This window comes from Poecilia mexicana, unplaced genomic scaffold (assembly GCF_051168715.1).
Source record: "Poecilia mexicana isolate PSO_F unplaced genomic scaffold, ASM5116871v1 scaffold_15, whole genome shotgun sequence".
In the NCBI taxonomy this organism is placed as follows: Eukaryota; Metazoa; Chordata; class Actinopteri; order Cyprinodontiformes; family Poeciliidae; genus Poecilia; species Poecilia mexicana.
The window spans coordinates 24,917,857-24,937,656 of record NW_028263384.1 but is presented as its reverse complement, the minus strand read 5'-3'; the positions used below and the strand labels follow the sequence as shown (position 1 = coordinate 24,937,656).

The 19,800-nt window shown below is 39.2% G+C and overlaps 1 protein-coding gene across 6 annotated transcripts in view; it reads left to right on the top strand.

The window, feature by feature from the left end:
* Nucleotides 1–19,418, top strand: part of lyst (lysosomal trafficking regulator) — a 72,633-nt gene extending 53,215 nt beyond the window's left edge. For 4 of the 6 annotated variants that reach the window (XM_088013023.1, XM_088013024.1, XM_088013022.1 and 1 more), the window contains exons 28-53: nt 757–909; nt 2,117–2,308; nt 2,402–2,613; nt 3,458–3,667; nt 3,752–3,928; nt 4,035–4,111; nt 4,680–4,868; nt 5,616–5,761; nt 5,846–5,942; nt 6,012–6,073; nt 6,908–6,963; nt 7,036–7,188; nt 7,564–7,808; nt 7,948–8,014; nt 8,101–8,257; nt 9,292–9,432; nt 9,523–9,740; nt 10,584–10,814; nt 12,182–12,371; nt 12,448–12,584; nt 13,466–13,564; nt 14,781–14,920; nt 15,001–15,098; nt 15,203–15,359; nt 16,181–16,252; nt 16,341–19,418. In XM_088013023.1, the coding sequence (XP_087869149.1) occupies nt 757–909; nt 2,117–2,308; nt 2,402–2,613; nt 3,458–3,667; nt 3,752–3,928; nt 4,035–4,111; nt 4,680–4,868; nt 5,616–5,761; nt 5,846–5,942; nt 6,012–6,073; nt 6,908–6,963; nt 7,036–7,188; nt 7,564–7,808; nt 7,948–8,014; nt 8,101–8,257; nt 9,292–9,432; nt 9,523–9,740; nt 10,584–10,814; nt 12,182–12,371; nt 12,448–12,584; nt 13,466–13,564; nt 14,781–14,920; nt 15,001–15,098; nt 15,203–15,359; nt 16,181–16,252; nt 16,341–16,479 (3,815 nt within the window). In that variant the 3' untranslated portion in view covers nt 16,480–19,418. Of the gene's footprint in view, nt 1–756; nt 910–993; nt 1,156–2,116; nt 2,309–2,401; nt 2,614–3,457; nt 3,668–3,751; nt 3,929–4,034; nt 4,112–4,679; nt 4,869–5,615; nt 5,762–5,845; nt 5,943–6,011; nt 6,074–6,907; nt 6,964–7,035; nt 7,189–7,563; nt 7,809–7,947; nt 8,015–8,100; nt 8,258–9,291; nt 9,433–9,522; nt 9,741–10,583; nt 10,815–12,181; nt 12,372–12,447; nt 12,585–13,465; nt 13,565–14,780; nt 14,921–15,000; nt 15,099–15,202; nt 15,360–16,180; nt 16,253–16,340 lie in introns of all 6 variants that reach the window. The other 2 variants (XM_088013027.1, XM_088013025.1) reach the window with 2 other exon arrangements.
* The last annotated feature ends 382 nt before the right edge of the window (nt 19,419–19,800 follow it).

The following is a 19,800-nucleotide window of genomic DNA, read 5'->3' as shown; positions in this document are numbered from 1 at the left end:
AATATCTGTTCCCTGTCGATTTTACCTTTAAAATAAGATTTTGAACTTTTGAAACTATTGAAATTTTTTATTATTTTGACAATTAATACATTAATCAGATGAATAAATTGGGACATTTTGCTGATTTTTTAGTAGAAAATATTAGAAATACATTAGTTCCTTTTATTTAATTTTGAAAACAAACATTTTGCTGCTAAACAGCAATTATTTAGTGTACACTTAATCATTTATAGCAAAAACATCAAAATGTGCAAAGTTCAGCCTTTCCTACTCAACTTAACACCAATATGAAAAAGAAGATTAATGAGCCGAAAAAGATGACTAGTAGAAGATTTAGTCATTTATTTTTGTACAGAATTTAAAACTATGCCACTTGAGTTTTGGGTAAAACATATTTACAAATAGATTTTTTTTGTCTCTTAACTGCTAAATGTATTTATTTTTGTACAGTTTTGGGTTAGTTACTGGCCTGAGTTGTTCTTTCTTTATTTTTAGTCTCTGTACTTGAGTAGTAAATTGTTTGATTATTATTTCAATAATCGACTAATCTGATTGTTTCAGACTCATGTTACAACTGAATGTAGTTACTTGTACTTAACTGTAATCTCCATTTTCATGCAGTTTTTCCAGGGTTATGTTTGTCGATTTTGTATATTTTGATAACCGTTTGAACTCTGAAGTCCTAAAATGAAGGTGTTTTTTAAAACCTCATGGGATAGCCCTTTTAAAATAAGCATGTTCAATCTGTGTCTTCAGAAATGGCTGTGGCCTTGCAGTTCAGAGTCCTCCAGTCGGCCATCGAGTTCATAAAGACGACGGCCAACCAGGAGCCTTCGAAGCTGAGCAGTGCTGTTAACACGCCGACCTCTCCGCATCACGCCATCTATCAGAAGCGTAAGAGCATAGCAGGTGAACGCTGCAGACTTGATGCGTGTTTTTAAAGGTTTTTTCCGTCTGCCGTTTTGTTGATCCTCATGTCGTCCTGCTCTTAAGGTTCCGTTGCCATGAAAGACTTCATTATCCCCCGCATCCCCAGACAGCACTACTGCTCCTATGGCCAAATCCCAATGCCCTCCCCCTTCAGCTTCCTGTCCCAGGACTCCCTTCTCCCCTCCCCCACTGGCACGCCGTCGTACATGCTCCACTGTGATGCAGGTAGCTGGGACTCTGACCCACAGTGGAGACAGTCCAGCATCTCTCCCGTGTTTGCCGTGAACTCGGATCCTTTCCCTCGCTTTAGGGTTTAACGTTGCCCAGCATCCTCAGCTGCTGCTGGTGCTTTCAAGTCGAATGCTTACATGAGTCAGTGTCAAGCATTTCAATAGATATCACTGCAAAAACACTGAATTTTTGGTTTAGTTTCTTGTGCAAATATCAAAAAAACTTACATGGAACTTTCCGCAAATTGTAACTTCTAATATGGAGAAATGTCAGATTATTTTACTCATAATTAGTACTTTTTCACCAATGTCAAGGAATTATTGACTTAAAAAAGCTCATATTTCTTTTTATTTATCTTATTTCAAGTATACTAAGACATTTGCATTAGAAACCAAATAAAAAATAATTGGTAGTATTTTGTGTCTTTGCAGTATAATCATCCTCTCTTTGAAAGATCCTTCTCTGGAAACTTATTCAGCGCTTCACAAAAGTATTCACACCCTCAAACATGTTTTTTTTTTTTGTTGTTGTTTTCTTTTTTTCATTTTCTCCTGTTGCAACCACAAACATCAATTTTATTAAATTGGGATTTCATGTCGCAAATCGTTGGTCTGCAATATTTGGCTCTTTGGACTTTCCACAATGTCGTCTTATTATATCTGTAACAAAAGGTGTTATATCCGTTTTTATATCCGTTATAAACCTCCCTGATTTAACCACCTTTTTATTTGTAAGAAAAATTTAATGTGTACTTTTTCTTCCACTTCACTATTTTGCATTGCTTTATTTAACTTTTTATTTTTCACATTTAACAAAATAAAACATAAATTGAAGTTTTAGGTTGTAATGAGACCAAATGTGAACAAACCCAATGTGTCTGAATACTTCAGTGAGACTCTTTCTTTAGGGATTGTTGTATTCAAACTGAGCTCATTGCTGGCGTTGCCCCCTGCAGGCCGGCGCCGGTTCTCTCTGGCCCAGACGGACTCTCTCCTGATGCGGATGCGCTCTGTCGCCAGCGATGAGCTCCACCAGATGATGCAGAGGAGGATGAGCCAGGAAAACCCGATCCGTGCCAGCGAGACTGAGTTTGTCCAACGGCTGCAAAGGCTTGTGGTTCTGGCTGTCAACAGACTGATCTACTACGGTAAACTTCATCTGATCCTTGGAGTTTTGCCCTCTAATTGTCTCCGTCTGTCAGCTAATCCTGGCTTCTGTTCGAATGTTTCCCTCGTTTCAGACGTGAGTGAGGATTTATTCGACCTGCTGAACATCCCTGACTCTCCGGACCACCATGTCTTCACGCCGGATCCGGGGGATCAAGCGCACGACGAAAGCGGGTCGTGCTCCGTCCCGCACTCTCCAACTCCCTTTATCCTTCCACATGCTAGCAAGAAGAGTTTTCAGAAGGACATCCTGAAGCTCATGACGGACGGGATCAAAATAAGCCTGGTATAAAAACTGTACTTCGTTACATTTTTCACTAAAGCATCTGTGCTTTAGTTAGACTGCAAAAACACAAAATCTTACCTAGTATTTTTTGTCTAGTTTCTAATGCATTACATTAGTACACTTGAAATTAGACAAAATTAACTTACAAGTAACTTTTCAGAAAGAAAGAGGAGCTTGTTTTAAGTAAAAATAATTATTTAATGTTGTAACAAGACATTTTTTCCATGTTATAAGTCTATTTATACTTTTACTTAAAGAGGAACTATTATTTCTTGGGTTTCTGCTGCTTCTAAAAACAAGCCAAGTGCTAAAAAAACACCTGTCCATTTTTTGCCAATATGTTAATGTTTTTCAGTGTGTGGAAAATGGGCCATTTCAAAAACATCCCGATTATTAAGTCGCAATTAGCAACCCAAGCGAAGCTCCAGCACCTTTGGTCAGCTAGATTTACTACTGTTTTTGCTGTACAATGGCTGCTGGAAAGCACAGGTGTTTAGTTGTTGACTTGACTTGCCATTCAGAAAACACTTGCTGGATTCTTGTTGGTTGTGCAGGAGGCTCTACTTCTGCTTTTCAAAGATGTACGGTTGCATAATGTTTGCAGCCATTTTTACCTGCGACTTAGCAGACTAAAATCTGATTGTCTACGTGCGATTTTGTGTGCAAAAGTAATGAATGTTTTGTGTAGCCTACAGACCTATCCTAGCCTGCTCAAATAAATCTAATAAGTCACCTTTAAGTATGGTTTTCCAGCACTTTCTCCACCACTGAGCCTTTTTTTTTCTGTGTGTCAGAGATCTTGTGTATTTTCTGTCTACTAATTGTTTTTGTCGTGCGGATGCAGGGCAGCACGGGCCGTGGCGGAGCCCCAAATCATCAGTGGCGGCGGATCCTCTGGTCCTGCAAGGATACTTTCAGGGTGCAGATAGGTCGCCTCCTGGTGCACACGCTCAGCCCTTCGCTTCCACTGCAGGACAGAAAGGAGGCACTTGAGTTTGTGTTTGATCACAAGCATATAGATATCCTGAAGGAGAGCCTGAGCCCAGGACTAGAGGTGAATAAGAAACCCTCGCTTCTCCTGGATTATTCCTCTGAGCTGTTCACGTTGGGTTTTACCCTGGAACTCTGTTTCCCTCAGCACGGGCCGAAACTGAGCCTGTACCTGTTCGAGATGCTGCACGATCACAAAGACGAGCTGACGAAGGAGGAGCAAAGCGCTGTGGGTGTCTTCATGACCTCTCTGAAGCTTTGTGGCTATCGCTGCATCCCACTCAACGCGCCGCACAAACATGACCTGCTCAAGGCCATAAAGGAGGTAAAAGCTGTCATTGTGAAGGAGAAGACTGGAGGATGGAAATCACTGTCACTATTTCACCGTTATAAATCAGAAATATTAAAGAGATTCTGCTTTATTGATGCAGGACAAGATGAAGTTTGAAGCAGAAGAGAAGACGAGCAAAGCTGCATGGGAAAAGAAAATGGCAAACACGCAGAAAAAGTAAGTTGGGAATCTTTTTATATATATACACACAATTTTTTTTTTACACATTTGTTAAAACTGTCGCCATGTTGTGATTGTATAATATGACACAAATAATCTGTGAAAAGATCGATCTCCTTCACCACCTCCTTGTCCTGCTACTGCCGTCTGAAGAAATACACTGCTCCTGGTCAAAAACAACCAATCAGAACAAGGAAGAAGGTATTAGCGCTGTCAATCATTCTCATGAACTTGCTACTAAATGTGCTAGTGGAGGAAAAACAACTCAACATTACAGGACAACCGTTTATCCACCATTATCAGTTTCCATGCTAACTAGCCTTAGCTCTGCTGATAGTTGTATCATACCAGAGAGTAAAGGAGCGGCAGACACAAGGACTTGATTGACAGCGCTAAGACCCTCCTCTGAGCTCTGATTGATTTCTAATTAGCACAGATCATCTCTCCTACTATACTGTCACTACATAGTGGAAAATACATTTTTATAAATGTCACGCCTTGCAGCTTTAAACAGAAAAAAATGTTGGTGGATGATTATTTTTAATTCTCTCTCATTCCTGCTCAGCCTAATTCAGAGGCTTGATGGGAAATCCAAGGATATTTCCAAGATTGCGGCTGATATTACCCAAAACGTGTCTCTGAGGCAAGGCATGGAGAGGAAGAAAGTCATCCAGCACATCAGGGGTTTGTACAAGACCGAACTGAGCGCCAGTCGCCACTGGCAGGAGCTGGTGCAGCAGCTCACACACGACCGGTGGGTGAACTAAACAGCTTCATTCGCTTCAGAAATATCGGTTACAAAAACCGAGCTGATTTTATGGTCGTATCATTTTTTAAAATTATTTTTAGCTGTCTTATAAAGTCTGAAGTACAGAAAAAAACAAATTATGTATTGAAGAAAAATTTTTCATGACATAAAAATGTGACTATGAAAAAATTGATTGCTTAAGTAATTTTCACACTGAACATGCAATCTAGTTCAAGATATATTGTTTTATTTTAAGATAATTAAACTGAACTGTTTTCTGTTTTTCTGGGTTCTTTCTTTGCAATGGTGTTTTCTCTCCAGGTACTCTTCTGTATAGCAAAACGTTCTTAATAGGAGGTTTTATTTTACATAATTTGAAACAAAAACTATGCCACCTGAGAGGTATTAGGTAGAACAGGTTTACAAAGGATTTTTTTATCTTAAATGTCAAATAATTTTGGCTTAGCTGCAGTTCTGAATGTGTTGTTCTTTCAACAATTAGCTTTTTCTTAAGTCTTAATCGATTCCTAAATTAGTTATCGATTAATCATACTCAATCCTACTTTCAAATCTTATGGCACATCAATAAATACTGCAAAAAAATTTGACCAAATGAATTAAAACATTTGTATTTGAACGGCTGAGCATTTAACTCTGAAAAAATCTGCAGTTTGAAAATGAAAGATGTGCAGAAACTGCAGTGGTATCCCAGACTTTCTAAGAAGTAAAATCTGGGTTTACTTTGCGTTTCAGCGCCGTTTGGTACGACCAGACGTCTTACCCGACGTCGTGGCAGCTGGACCCCACTGAAGGGCCGAACCGGGAACGGCGGCGGCTGCAGCGGTGCTACCTCACCATACCAAACAAATACCTGCTCAAAGACAGACGGAAACCTGAGGGTGAATAAACTCTGATTAAGTTCCTCTTCCAAAGCTTTTGCTGCATCATTTTTTTTAAACATTTGATCTCTGTCCTGTGTTCAGAAACAGTGAAGCCTCCTCTGTCCTTCCTGTTTGAGGACAAAACTCACTCCTTCTTCTCCTCCACTGTTAAGGACAAAGCCACTAGCGAGTCCATCAGGTAAAGCTCACTGATTTCCTAAATGCTACGTTGCTCTCAGGTGTTAAAGAAATGTATTTCTGTTCTCAGGTTCACCAGACGATGCACCAGCGTCGCCCCGTCCAGAGAGACGGCGGGAGAGTTGCTGCTGGGTAAAACGCTGACCGTCGCTAACAGCAGCTGCACACTGCAAAAAATCCTATCAAGTATTTTTGGTTCAGCTTCCAATGCAAATATCTTAGTACATGTGAAATAAAACAAAACAAATAGGAGCTTGCTTAGAGTCAATAATTCATTGATATTAATGAAAAAGTATTGATCCACTGGCAGATTATTCACTTATTAAATGGCAAAGATGTCTTATGTTAAGTATTTGCATTTCCATTACAAATGTGCACAAATCTTTGTCGAAAAAACACAATTTTGAGATTTCTGTCTCCATTAACCCTTCCAGACTGAACGGATCAGTGATGATTCAGCCAAGTTTGCAGCACTGTAATTCCTCGACACTTTGTCCTATCTGAAAAATTACAACAGTTTCTGAAAGGCGAGACGTTGCGCTTTCCAGGCGATACCGGGTTATTACGGTAATTTCACCCCCGCCATAGCAGGCAGTGAAATTAATCTGAGTGGCGCTCTTTTCATAGATGGTAAATTGTGAAAATAACTTTCTAGATATTGACAGTTCCAGTTGTTATGGATAAATGAGCAAATATACTTATTCACAGGACTTTTAAAGAACAGCGTACAATTAAAGTAAGCAAAAATATCCAGGCAGAGATTTGAAACTTAGGCCTTAAATGTTTAAATAAGAAATTAAATTAAAATCATGTGTGAAAAGTTATCTATAAGTTGGTTTTGTCTTATCTCAAGTGTTCTAAGATGTCTGCAATGGAAAGTAGACATTAAGACTTGGTGGTTTTGCAGTGCAGGCACCGACACAAAGAGTAAGCTTTCTTTGAATCCAACTCTTCTCTTCCTCACAGGGAAGTCTGGGATGTACTTTGTGGAGGACAACGCCGCTGATGCTCATGACAGCCAGGTAAACGGCTGAGTTAGTGGATCGATGCTCAGCTGACTCGCTCATATCTAAACGTGTTTCTTGTTTGAACAGATCCTTCAGGGCGAGACGGAGGCTCCGTCTTTCTCTTGGACGTACGAGGAAATCAAAGAGGTGCACAAGCGATGGTGGCAGCTGAGAGACAACGCGGTGGAGATATTTCTGACCAACGGCAGGACGTTGCTGTTAGCCTTTGACAACACCAAGGTGATGCAGAAATTTTTCAAATGAAATAAAACTCAAAGGGATTTAGTCGAGAACATTTACTTTTCAAATACCAGAAGAATTTTAAATTTTTCCTGCATAATTCAAAACAAACAAGGCTGTGTTCACTTTTCGCCTTAATTAATAAATATAAATGAATGAATACTAATTTCACCTGTGTTTATAGAGGTTTAATCTTTAAAATCCAGAATCTCATTTACAAAAGAGACCTGCTTTGATAAAACAAAACAAAACAAAAAAATTACAAACACACCAACAATACAAGTAGTAAGAAATTTGCCTAAATTAAATAAGCTTTATAAACAAGAGCAAGTTTCTCTTTTTGTCTTAAAAACTGTTTGTACTTCCTGGGTTTAGTTTCGGGATGACGTCTACCACAACATCCTGACCTCTGACCTTCCCAACCTGCTGGAGCACGGGAACATCTTGGCGCTCACCCAGCTGTGGAGCTCCGGTCAGATCACAAACTTCGAGTACCTGACGCACCTCAACAAACACGCGGGCCGCTCGTTCAACGACCTCATGCAGTACCCGGTGTTCCCCTTCATCCTCAGCGACTATGTCAGCGAAACCATCGACCTGCAGGACGCAAACATCTACAGGTCGGCTTACGTCTTGCATAATGGCTAATGGAAAACCATTATCTTGTATGTTTGTGTGGGTGTTGTGCATTTAGTTAAATTCTTGTTGATTTAAAGACTTTCAGCTCATTTGTTCTCTGCTCACATTTTTGATTTGCAGGAATTTAAACAAACCCATTGCAGTTCAGTCGAAAGAAAAAGAGGATCGCTACGTTGATAACTACAGGGTAAGGCTTTGACGTTTTCTTTTCTTCAGGGTTTGCTGGATGTTTTTGTGAGAAAGCGCGTCTATGTGTTTGTGTTTCCTGCGCAGTACCTGGAGGAAGAGTACAAAAAGGGGATTCGTGAGGACGACCCCATGCCTCCCGTCCAGCCTTACCACTACGGCTCACACTACTCCAACAGCGGCACGGTTCTGCACTTCCTGGTCCGAATGCCGCCGTTCACCAAGATGTTCCTCGCCTACCAGGGTCAGTTTGGCTCTAAACTTTTCTGAACTTTAAAGAGACACAAAACAGAGTTCAGCATTTTGGTTTTATAGTTCATGATTAATAAAAAAAATATATATGTTTACAGTGGATTTTAAAAACTGTCAGGCTGGTTGTGATGTAAAAATGTGAAACCATCGAAACCAATTTATTTTTCCACCTGAAATATGACATTTATCCCGAGCAATTTATCAAAAAAATACAAATTTGTGGCAGCAAGAAATATAGAAATAAAAAAAATGACGCTAATTAAGACTTTACTGAAGTAACCCAAGTGAGCAGATTGGCTCACTTGGGTTCTTTAGTTCAGTTTTTTTTCTTTATAAAAAAGGTTTTTTATCTGCACAACAAAATCAACACAATATTTTAATAAAATAAAAAATCTAAGATTTGCTATAAGTCATTATAGCTCTGAAAAATAAAATCTAGCTCTGTACTTTGAAAAAAAAGAAAAATCCCATTTATGAGTTGATTTCAGTATCTTGTCTAATAAATAAACAAAGTCAGCTAAGAATGTGTGTTATAACAATATATACATATTTACAGACAAAGAAAAATGAATAACTTAAATAAGTGAACAAATGATTTGTGAAAACATCGCATTTGAAATTTATAAACGGCCTAGCTGAAGTCCAGAACCAAAATAAGAGAAAGATCTGGAGAACTTTAGCAAAAATAATTAGAATCACCAAGTTAAAATGTGGATCTCGTAGAAATCAATAGAAGGAAACTGGACGATAAAAATCTGAGGCGGTTCAAGTATTAACGTGAAGGCATGATTGCAGAATACTTTCCTTCCTCTGAAAAAGAAGATTTTATTTTTGTGCTTCTCTCTGATGATGGACACTTTTTCAGTTTTAGTTTTTTAAATCATCTCTCTCTCCCTCTCTCTCTTCTGATCTTCCTTTCATGCGATTGTAAATGTATTCAGCAAGCCGGGTGTTTAAGGTCATGAAAGGAGGTGTGTTCAAGCAGCAGCTTGAATGTTAAATTTCATTTTCTTTGACCTCAATCAGATCAGAGCTTTGATATCCCGGACCGGACGTTTCACTCCATGAACACAACGTGGCGTCTGTCCTCCTACGAGTCCATGACTGACGTGAAGGAGCTCATCCCAGAGTTTTTCTACCTCCCGGAGTTCCTGGTCAACAGGGAAGGTGATTATTTTCCTTACTTTTTTGCCACTTTATTACCACAAAAGTTGTCATTTATGTCGTTAACTAGACACATTGCTTATGACGGCGCAGGTTTTGATTTTGGGGTTCGTCAGAATGGCGAGAGGGTGAATCACGTGAATTTACCTCCGTGGGCTCGCAACGACCCGCGCCTGTTCATCCTGATCCACCGGCAGGCCCTGGAGTCAGAGCACGTCTCCCAGACGCTGTGCCAGTGGATCGACCTGGTGTTCGGGCTCAAGCAGAAGGGCAAAGCGGCGGTGCACGCCATCAACGTCTTCCACCCCGCTGTAAGGAACAAACACACCACAAAATCCTACGATTGTTAGTCTGATTTCTGGAGCAGAGATTTTAGACACTTGAAATAAGACAAAACTAACATACAAGTTACTTTTCAGCAAGATATGGGAGTTTATTTAAGTCAGTAATTTAAAAAATACTAGTTTGACTAGTATTTTTCAATATAAATGAATTGTTTACTTAACTCAAGCTCCTATATCACAGGTGTCAAACTCAAGGCCCGGGGGCCAAATCTGGCCCACCATAGCTTTTTATGTGGCCCTCTAGACTCCGAACTGCATCAAAAAGTCCTTCCAGATTTTCACAAATCTGCAGAATTCACACAAAATTAACAAGTCTTCACTTTTTTTTCTGATTTTACTGCAAATTTTCTCGAAATTGGTCCAAAACATTGAGTTTTGGACCAATTTTGCCTTACTTGATGTCAAGTTATAGTCTGTGATTGATAAGGTGAGTGATAAAAAGTTACATTTAACGTCATACATTAACGCAAATATCAACATTTCTAAATTGGCGCCACAAAATCTGTCATTTTGATTGCAAAAACCACTAAGACAATCATAAAATCCTGGAGGAACAGCTATTTATTGATACTTTAGCAGTTTAATTGGTTTTATCAATACATTGTGGCACAACCGGCCCTTTAAGAACATTCAGATTTTTGATACGGCTCAAATTGAAAATTAGTTTGACACCCCTGTCCTATATCTTGCTGAAAAGTTACTTGTAAGTTAGTTGTGTCTAAAAACACTTGGTAATATTTAGAGTTTTTGCAGTGTGTTCTGCTTGAGAATCGATTTATCATGTTGCCAATATGTGCGTTGTTCCTCCAGACTTATTTTGGCATGGACGTGTCGGCTGTGGAAGACCCGGTTCAGCGACGGGCATTGGAGACGATGATCAAGACGTACGGCCAGACGCCCAGGCAGCTCTTCAGCGCCACTCACATCAGCAGAACCGCCCCGAAGCTTATGATGGAGGGAGAGCTCCCAGCAGCCATGGGGCTCCTGGTTCAGCTCGCCTTCAGGGAGACGCGGGAACACGCGAAGGAGATCGTCTGCCCGGTAAAGTTCCCATAAATGCAAAACTGAAGAGCAGATGGAAAGTCATTCATCGCAAATGGAATCTGAAAAGTGTGGCGTACATTTGGATTTACTCAGATACCACTGATCCAGTTGAACCGATTGATTTCGGTCGTCACTTACATAGTAAAGTGAGTCCATCTTAATGTAATCTGTTAAGTATTGATCAGTTTAAGTCGTGTTTGTGGAGGGAAGGGACCACAGCTGCCTGCGAATACTTTAGTCCTCTTTAAAAACACTTAAAACCGCCCATTTTAATAGTTCAAATATACGTTAATATGCATTGATACACATATTTGAAACCATGTTGTGAAATAATACCTTTTTATTGGTCTTACAGAGTTTGAAAGCAAATTAATTTTTTCTCTTAATTTTAATACGTTTGAGTAAAATTGTGACTTTTTTCTGCTGATATTATGAATTATTAATTCCATAAAGGGGACAATGCGTATTAATCAAAATGAATACATCATATAAATATGCCAGATTTATCCAAAGAGCAAATTTTTACAGGTTAAATAACATTAAATCACAATGAGTCGCATCTAATGTGCAGAACAACATACATATTCTATGATTTATGATAGATTTCAATATAGAGATAAAAGTAGTGTGATTTACAGTGAACATTTTGTATAAAAATAAAAATATTGACTATATTCTCAGAATCCAATAAAAATTCACAGCCTGTTTCTAATACTCCGTTGTCCACAGAAGGGTCGATCGTACGACGGCGTATTAAGGCCAATGCAGATTAAAAAAAAAAGCAGTAAATTTGAGCAAATAAATTTTAAAAATTGAGAATAATTTCTAGAAGAAGCAAGGAAATTTCTGATCTTGAAAAATCCTAAATTTATTAGACACAAACTCAGAAATTTTTAGATTTAATTTCAGAAAATTTCTTTTGAAAAAATGAAAATTTTTGAATTTCAAATGTCTACAATTTTCAAATTTCGGAACTTCTCTGAACGTCAAAAATCGAAAATTTTGTACACTAAAGTCGACTTTTGAAGCACTTTCTGAGGTGAAACTAAAAAAGTTCTGAGTTTTTTTCTAGCAAATTATCAACCTTTCAGAAATTTCCAAGTTTTTCCTAAAAAGATTTCTGAGATTGATCTCAACATTTTTGAGATTTTTTGGGGGAAATTTCTAGTGCCAATATCTTCTTGCACTATTTTTTTCTTTCTAAAATGACCCTAGTGCACCCTTGTACAATTTTTATTTCTTAATTCTTTTGTGATTTGTATTTTCTGTTTTCAGAAGAGAAAACAAGAAAAAAAATTAATTAAGCGTTATCGCCCGCTCATAGTCAGTTGGTGTGAAGCATTCCTCCTCCTCATCTTCCTCAGAGCCCGCTGCCCTGGATCAAAGGTCTGAAGTGGGGCGAGTACGTCGGCTCGCCGTCTGCTCCGGACCCGGTGGTGTGTTTCAGTCAGCCGCACGGAGAGCGGTTCGGATCCCTGCTGGCCCTACCGACCCGCGCCATCTGCGGTCTGTCCCGCAGCTTCTGCCTCATGATGATCTACAGCAAGGAGCAGGGTGAGGAAGAGTCGCGGCGCACGTCAGGACTCGAACCGCAGCATCCGCCTGACGCCTCGCTCTCTCTGCTCCTCAGGTGTGCGCAGCATGCACAGCACAGACATCCAGTGGTCGGCCATCTTGAGCTGGGGCTACGCCGACAACATCCTGAGGCTGAAGAGCAAGCAGAGCGAGCCGCCCATCAACTTCATTCAGTGTTCACAGCTCCACCAGGTACACAAAAACTCAGAATAATCAGGATTACAGATTACATTTCATACATTATATTATAAATGACATTTTATAACAAAGATCTTCCGTTTCTTATTAGATAGTAAACCAATATAATGCATAGGAAGAGTGTTTTTATTGGTTTTACACATCAATTATTTTCAACAAAATCAAACTTTTTTTGACAAAACGCTTTAAAGTAAATGATGTCAAATAGGAATGTAACATGAAATATATAGTATTTTCTTTAAAAACTACAAGTATGTCATCCAAAAGATAAGACTAAGACTTTAGTTATCATTAAAAACTATATAGAAATAATACGTAATATATGGATGTTTCACTCTTGTTGTTTTTAGAAATCCGTTCTGATCAACAAAATCTGGGTTTTTGACATCAAAAATTACAAAAACATTTAAAAGTCTAAGTGAAAACTAAAATATAGAAAATAATGGCAAATAGAAATATGTAACATGAAATATAATGGGTTTTTTTTTAAGTATAGCATGCAAAGATTATTTATTTATTATTAATTTAAAAAATATATATAAATAATATATGGATACTTTATCCTTTTTTATTGTTATATTAGGTTTTCCAATGGATTCAACTTACTTTGATAAAATAATTAAATAGTTATGTTACTATAATAAAAACTAAAAATAATTAAATGGTTTGGTTTATATAAACTGGTGAGATTAAGTGAATTCCTAGTAGATGATAACCATTAATAATAATCATTATTAATGGTAAATGTAACATTTATCACTGGGTTTTAAACCTACTCATCAAAATCAGTTGTGTTTGATTGTTTATTATTATTTTTTTTCACACCGCTGACGAGCCGACAAACATGGAGGTTTCTCACTTCCTGTCTCCTCCAGGTGACCAGCTGCGCCTGGGTTCCCGATGGCTGCCAGCTATTTACGGGCAGCAAGTGCGGAGTCATCACCGCCTACAGCAACCGCTTCACCAGCACCACAGTAGGTTTCCATGGCGATGTCCCCCACTAACCTTCCTCCTCCGCACGAACGCCCATCGCGTCCCCCATCCCCTCCTTTCTCTTTAGACGGCCTCTCTGTGCTCAAATGCTCGGCTTCATTAGTCACATCACTGCTGCCCTTGAAACACATTTCAGCGAGTTTCTAAGTGGGATTAGGGGTCCTGCAGTTCACTCATCAGAGAGGCCTTCAGACTTGCATCAGCGCCCGATACTATGTGGAGGTTTCCTGTTTCTGTGTGTCTGAAGGGCTTTTCAGCACTAGATCGCTTGCAGAGCCTTGTTGAATTTTGATTAATGGAGTCATTTTTCAGGGAAGAAGTAAAAAATACAAATAAAAAAATCTGATACTGAGCTGAGTTACAGACGCTGCATGATCTGTTATCGTGTTAAAGAGTAGCTAACTCCACCCCTGACAAGTTTTTAAAAATACCAGCAAACTGGGCGGAGCCAATCACCTAGTGTCGAAAAAAATAAAACCCAGTCTTTCTCAAACTGTGGATCTCGTCCGTGGGCGCCCCCTAATGGCCCGCGAGGTACTGCATGTAAATGACCGTTTATTTGCCGTGATGTCAGCTCAAAGTGCGACGCTACAGCTAGCTTAAAAAAGGACTGTGTTGAAAATAATGATGGAAAATTGGCTTAAAACCAGGTTGCTCAAAATAAAAGCTACAGATACCGGTGGAAAGAAAACAACTCCAGGAATATGATATAATCAGAGGAAGCTAAAAGGTATTTCTGGTTTAGTTTCTAGAGCAAATATCTTGTTACCCTTGAAACAACAAAACTAGCTTAAACGTAACTTTTAAGGAACTCACTGCTTGCTGTAATGGCATTACTCCTTTCAGTGTTTTCCATTTTTGTCACCAAAGTTTCTCATAAACCAGAGAAAGCGATAGAATTGTTGCTTTCTTTGACATCAGTGTCTGAAATGTCACTAAATATATCTACAAGTTGGCGACAATGGTACCGTTTTAAACAAATAGCTATAGAATTCAACTGTAGTGGCACTGTTTGACCCAAAGAGGGCAGCACTGAGACGCAGAACTAAACAAACTTGCACAAGAAATTTTAAATTTGCATAGAAACATAAATATGAAACTTTAAATAACTGAATTAAATATTTATCTGCAAAAAAACAAACAAACAAAAAAAACAGTTAATTAGCGGATAAGTTGCACTTTATTTTTATTTTACAGCCGTCAGAGATGGAGGTGGAGTCTCAGGTTCACCTGTACGGACACACAGGAGAAGTCACCAGCCTGTTTGTGTGCAAACCCTACAGCATCCTCATTAGTGTCAGCAACGACGGCACCTGCATCCTCTGGGACCTCAACAGGTCAGAGTGGTTTTAAAAGTAAAAGCAAGCCTCAAGTTTGTTTAGTCTCTGAACTCTTTCTTTTTATTTTTTTATTCCAGACTCTGTTACGTTCAAAGCCTCACAGGTCACAAAAGTCCAGTGACGGCCGTCTCTGCGAGCGAAACCACGGGTGACATCGCTACAGTCTGTAACTCTGGTGAGACCCGATTGTTCAGCGACGTCGGTGTGTTGCTTCACAGATGAGTCTGGAATCACTGGTTCTCTTCATTTTTATTTTATTTTATTTTATTTGGCTTGCAGAGGGTGGAGGAAGCGACCTCCGCTTGTGGACGGTGAACGGAGACCTGATTGGTCACGTCCACTGCAGGGAGACCATCTGCTCCGTGGCGTTCTCCAACCAGCCGGAGGGCGTTTCCGTCAACGTCATTGCTGGCGGTCTGGAGAACGGCGTCGTCAGGTAATGAAGCAGATCCATGTGGCGAAAATCTGTAAAAAATAACATTTATAAATGCAGAGGATTAATCCACCAACTCAGTTTTTAATTTGGAGTATTTGTTAATTAAGTTAATTTTTGTCTTTTGATGTTTTAATTTTTTGGAAAATCTGGATTATTTCGGGGTGATGTCAGCACATCAAAGGCAGCCATCTTGATTCACGAGGGTTTTTAGCACCTTCTGTTTATTTGGACTTTGAATTCAGGTCAACTCTGTGACAATATATAAGGATCATGCTGAGATCTTTTTTTTTAAGTCTTAATGTTACAAGAATGCAGTTGGATTAATATCAGAATAAAGTCATATGATAAAATAATATGAGAATGCAGTCATAATATTACCAGAATAAAGTCATAATATTTGGAGAATGAAGTAGTAACTATATAAGAACTCCTTTTTTCTCATTAAATCAACTTTTTTCTTGTAATTTTAAGACGTTCTTCTGGTAAATATGTCTGCCCACCTTTCCCCCATATGGGGCCCACCTACGCATGCTGGCAGGGATTCCATCTTTTTTCCGCTAATATTCTCGTAAATAAACAAAAATTCTCATAGCCTCCATCTGACAACTCAGAGAAGGGAGGATTGAAATAAATGCTATTTTTTAAATATTTCCCAAGTCATTCATAATTTCTGTATTAGGAAAAAAGGTGAGTAAAATCAGATGGATGTACAATTGAATTGAAATAATTTTTTAGTATTTTTTATGTAAAGTGCCCCAAGGTGACACCTGTTGTGAATTGGCGCTATTTAAATAAATTTAATTGAATTTTCTTCCGTCCAGGTTGTGGAGCACTTGGGATTTGAAACCAGTCAGAGAAATCACCTTCCCCAAGTCAAGCAAACCCATCATCAGGTAATTAAGCACCACGGCGATCTTCCACCTCCTGTTTCCTTCATAAATGCGTTGCTGATGCGCGTCTCGTCTCTCCTGGCGACCGCAGCCTGACGTACTCGTGCGACGGCCACCACCTCTACACGGCCAACAGCGAGGGGACGGTGATGGCGTGGTGCCGACGGGACCAGCAGCGCATGAAGCTGCCCATGTTCTACTCCTTCCTGAGCAGCTACGCGGCTGGCTGAGCGAGTCTGATGTTTACCGCTGTCCACTTCCCAGCGAGATCGCCTTCCTGCTGCTCCTCCTCATCCTCCTCCCTCTGCTCCTGTCTGCACTGACGGGGAGGAAAGGACGCGTCAGCATGGCGTCCGCCTCTCCGAACCCGCCCTGACTTTTAAATAACTCCATCCCCAGCTGAGCAAACGCTACCACACCCAGCATTAAGAGAACAAGATGAAGCGAGCGTTATGTGTAAATAGATTTATATTTATAAAGTGAAATACTGGAGGAGTGGACGAATCTTCAGCTGCAACAGACACTTTTTCCTCCTCTTTTCCTTTTTTTTTTTTTTTAAACTGTTTTCCATTTTATTGTATTTTTTTTGTTCTGTTGTATCTGTTCCTGGGTACGCTGCTATTGTCTGAGCAAAGCCGGAACCAAAACGTGTGAAGACCCCCCCCAGCCACCCCTCCGTGTCTCTCGCCTCGCTGCTGACAGATTCCTGCCAGAGCTGGAGCGTGTCGTGCTGACGCCGCGGTTTCCTCTCTTTGTGCCTGACACCGGGAGGCGTCCCGCTCTGCGTGAGGCGGCTGTCGGCCCCGCTCTGGTCTGAACAGCGGTGTCACGGCCTGGCCCGCCTCGTTCTGCGGCCCAGCTCAGAGGAGGAACCGCAGGGGAGACGGGATGCCATGAATTGCACCTTGTGCTGCCTGTTGTTCTGTGCTACTTCTGCATGCCAGGATGATGCTGACCTTAACTTTCTGAATGCAGAGATGACATTTCCAGTCATGAGCTCGCCGTCTTAACGCCTACCTGGGCTGCACATGTCTTTTTGCGTTTAGTAAACCTCATATTTATGTATTTATTTAAAACTGAAGCTCATATGCCATATTTTTTTTTGTTTTTTGTTTTTTTTTGCTGGATTTAACTGTTAAAAAAAGCCACACTGCAAAAACACAACAGCATTTTTGTTTGATTTCTACCTCAAATATCTTTTTCCATGTTATAGGTAAAATAATCTGCCAGTAGAACTAGAAGGCATTTGCTGAAACGTTGAAAAATTACTATGCTTGAAATGAGATAAAAATAATATATTTGCTCTAGAAACCAGATGAAAAACACTTGGTAGGATTTTGTGTTTTTGCAGTGTACTTTCAGTCCTTTGCTCTGAAACTCAGAGAGCATTAAATGCTTACGGAGGAGAACCAGAATCTGATCTGATTCTAGACCCGGGCCGGCATGATGATGACCTGGAAGAGAAATATCGAGATTTTAAGGGTTTTACAAGAAAGTAGAACAAAAATAACATGATTTATTTGAATTTTATTTAAAACAGAGAAGCTGCTGCTGCTAAAAGTAAAATATTGCACATTACTAGAGATACACCGATCAGTCAACCAGAGATTAGAATCAGCTTTAATCATTTTTTGCTTTATTTATTAAATGCATCCAATCTGAGTGATCTCACTATTTTCAGTTTACAAACTCTAAAGAAACATTCAGTAGCTGAATAAAAATATAATGAATTAATACATAAATCTAGTAATCATGCTTTATAACTGTGACCTCTAACTAAAACCTTTTCTTCTTTTCTTCTTTTCTTTTATACTTCGTCTTCCTTAAAATCCAAATTAATTGAATTTTTTATTAGCAGATGAGATCTTAAAGCAGGAAATTGGCATCTTAGCCAGAAAAAAATAACTAAGAATAAAGTCTGTATAAGGTTACTGTTTTGGTAAAAATGCAGGATAAACCACCTGCCAAATTTAGTTCGATGTTTCGGAGTTAGTCAGGCTATCAGCTCCTGTGTATTCTCCTGAAATGAGTTACTGTAGATATAACAGGCGCAGGAGGATCCTCTGCTTTCACTCCACGACTCTTTGTGTTTTCTGTAACATCTCCAGTTTCTCTCTCTGATCCTTTCAGTCAGCTGACCGGCAGTGTGCAGCAACAGGCAGGGGAGGGGCAGCTCTGTGTGGCTTTACTCTGCCATCTTTTTCAGATGGCTTTAAAATACAGTACGACTTAAAGTCATTGCAGTAATGTTTTTAAACCGTAACCTTGGTAACAATAATTGGTCCTTGTTAGGCCCTTTTTAGCGTTAACAATGGGAGTTTCAGATGGAAGATGATGTTGAGGTTTTTCTCAGACTTTGTAAACACTACACTGATCAATCAAAGGTCAAAATGACAGGCCTTTTGACCTTTGAACCCACCAGAAGATCCACACGTCTTCGCTCTACATTCCCACCAGACTCGCTGCACTTACATGTTGGCTGTCTTTAAGCCGAATATTTGTCAGAAGCACTTTTTGTTTGTTTGTTTGCCAGAGTAGCAAGAATAATCTGTGGTCTCAATGTGAGCAGGGGCTGTGATTCAATGCTGCACATAAATAAATACCTGGAAGCAATATCTCACTCACAAGAAATGTCTTATTTTATTTTATTATTTTTAGAGCTCCTGAAAAACAACTCCTGCCTCTGTGTTGAATGCAGCATGAAGGAAAAATGCCTCACAGGTTGATTTGTCTTAGAGAAAGGGAAGTCTTCTTCATTAATCATCATTCCTTCGTCTTACTTTACCTGAGTGACTCTTGGGGAAAGTGTCACGTTGTTTTGCTTGTTTACCGTCTCGAACGCTTATCTACAAATCCTCTGTCTTCTCCTTTGCATCAAAGTGTTTTGTTTTTCAGTTTCTAATTTGTGTTGTTACGTGAGAGGAAGTCAAATAAGGCTGCGTGTGACAAAAGAAAGTTTTATTTTTCCTGTTAATAACTTAAGCTATGCATAATTTAAGATCAATGTCTTAGTTTGTATTGTGTTTTTTTGTGCAGATTGGCATCATGGCTGTGTTGTTTTTCTTCTTTTTTTGGTGTACATATGTGCGTGTCTGAATGGACAAACCAAGTGATAAATATTATAAATATATAAATATATATATATATATAAATATCTGAAGACGTATGACGACACCTTGTTTTTATTGTGTCCATTTCTATGCATGAAGAACAAGAACGAGAAAATTAACTGATTTATTGATACTGCCTTTAAAAACTCTAAATAAATTCTGCTTTGAACAAAAAAAAAAAAACAAGTAGAACAAATCCAACCTTTAATTTAGTACTTGTAGTGTTTGGTGTATTATGCAAAATTCAGATTTAGCACGATTTTGTATTTACATTTGGGTTTCTAGGCGTTTATTGTGCTGTTATTGTGAAGATTTTCTTCAAAGAATTCAGATTTATCATAGCAACAATCTAAAATTATGTATACCATTTCCTGCCTACTGTTGGTTTCATGAGAGCATCAATAAATGTGAAAATATGATGATTAAATACAGGGCAATATT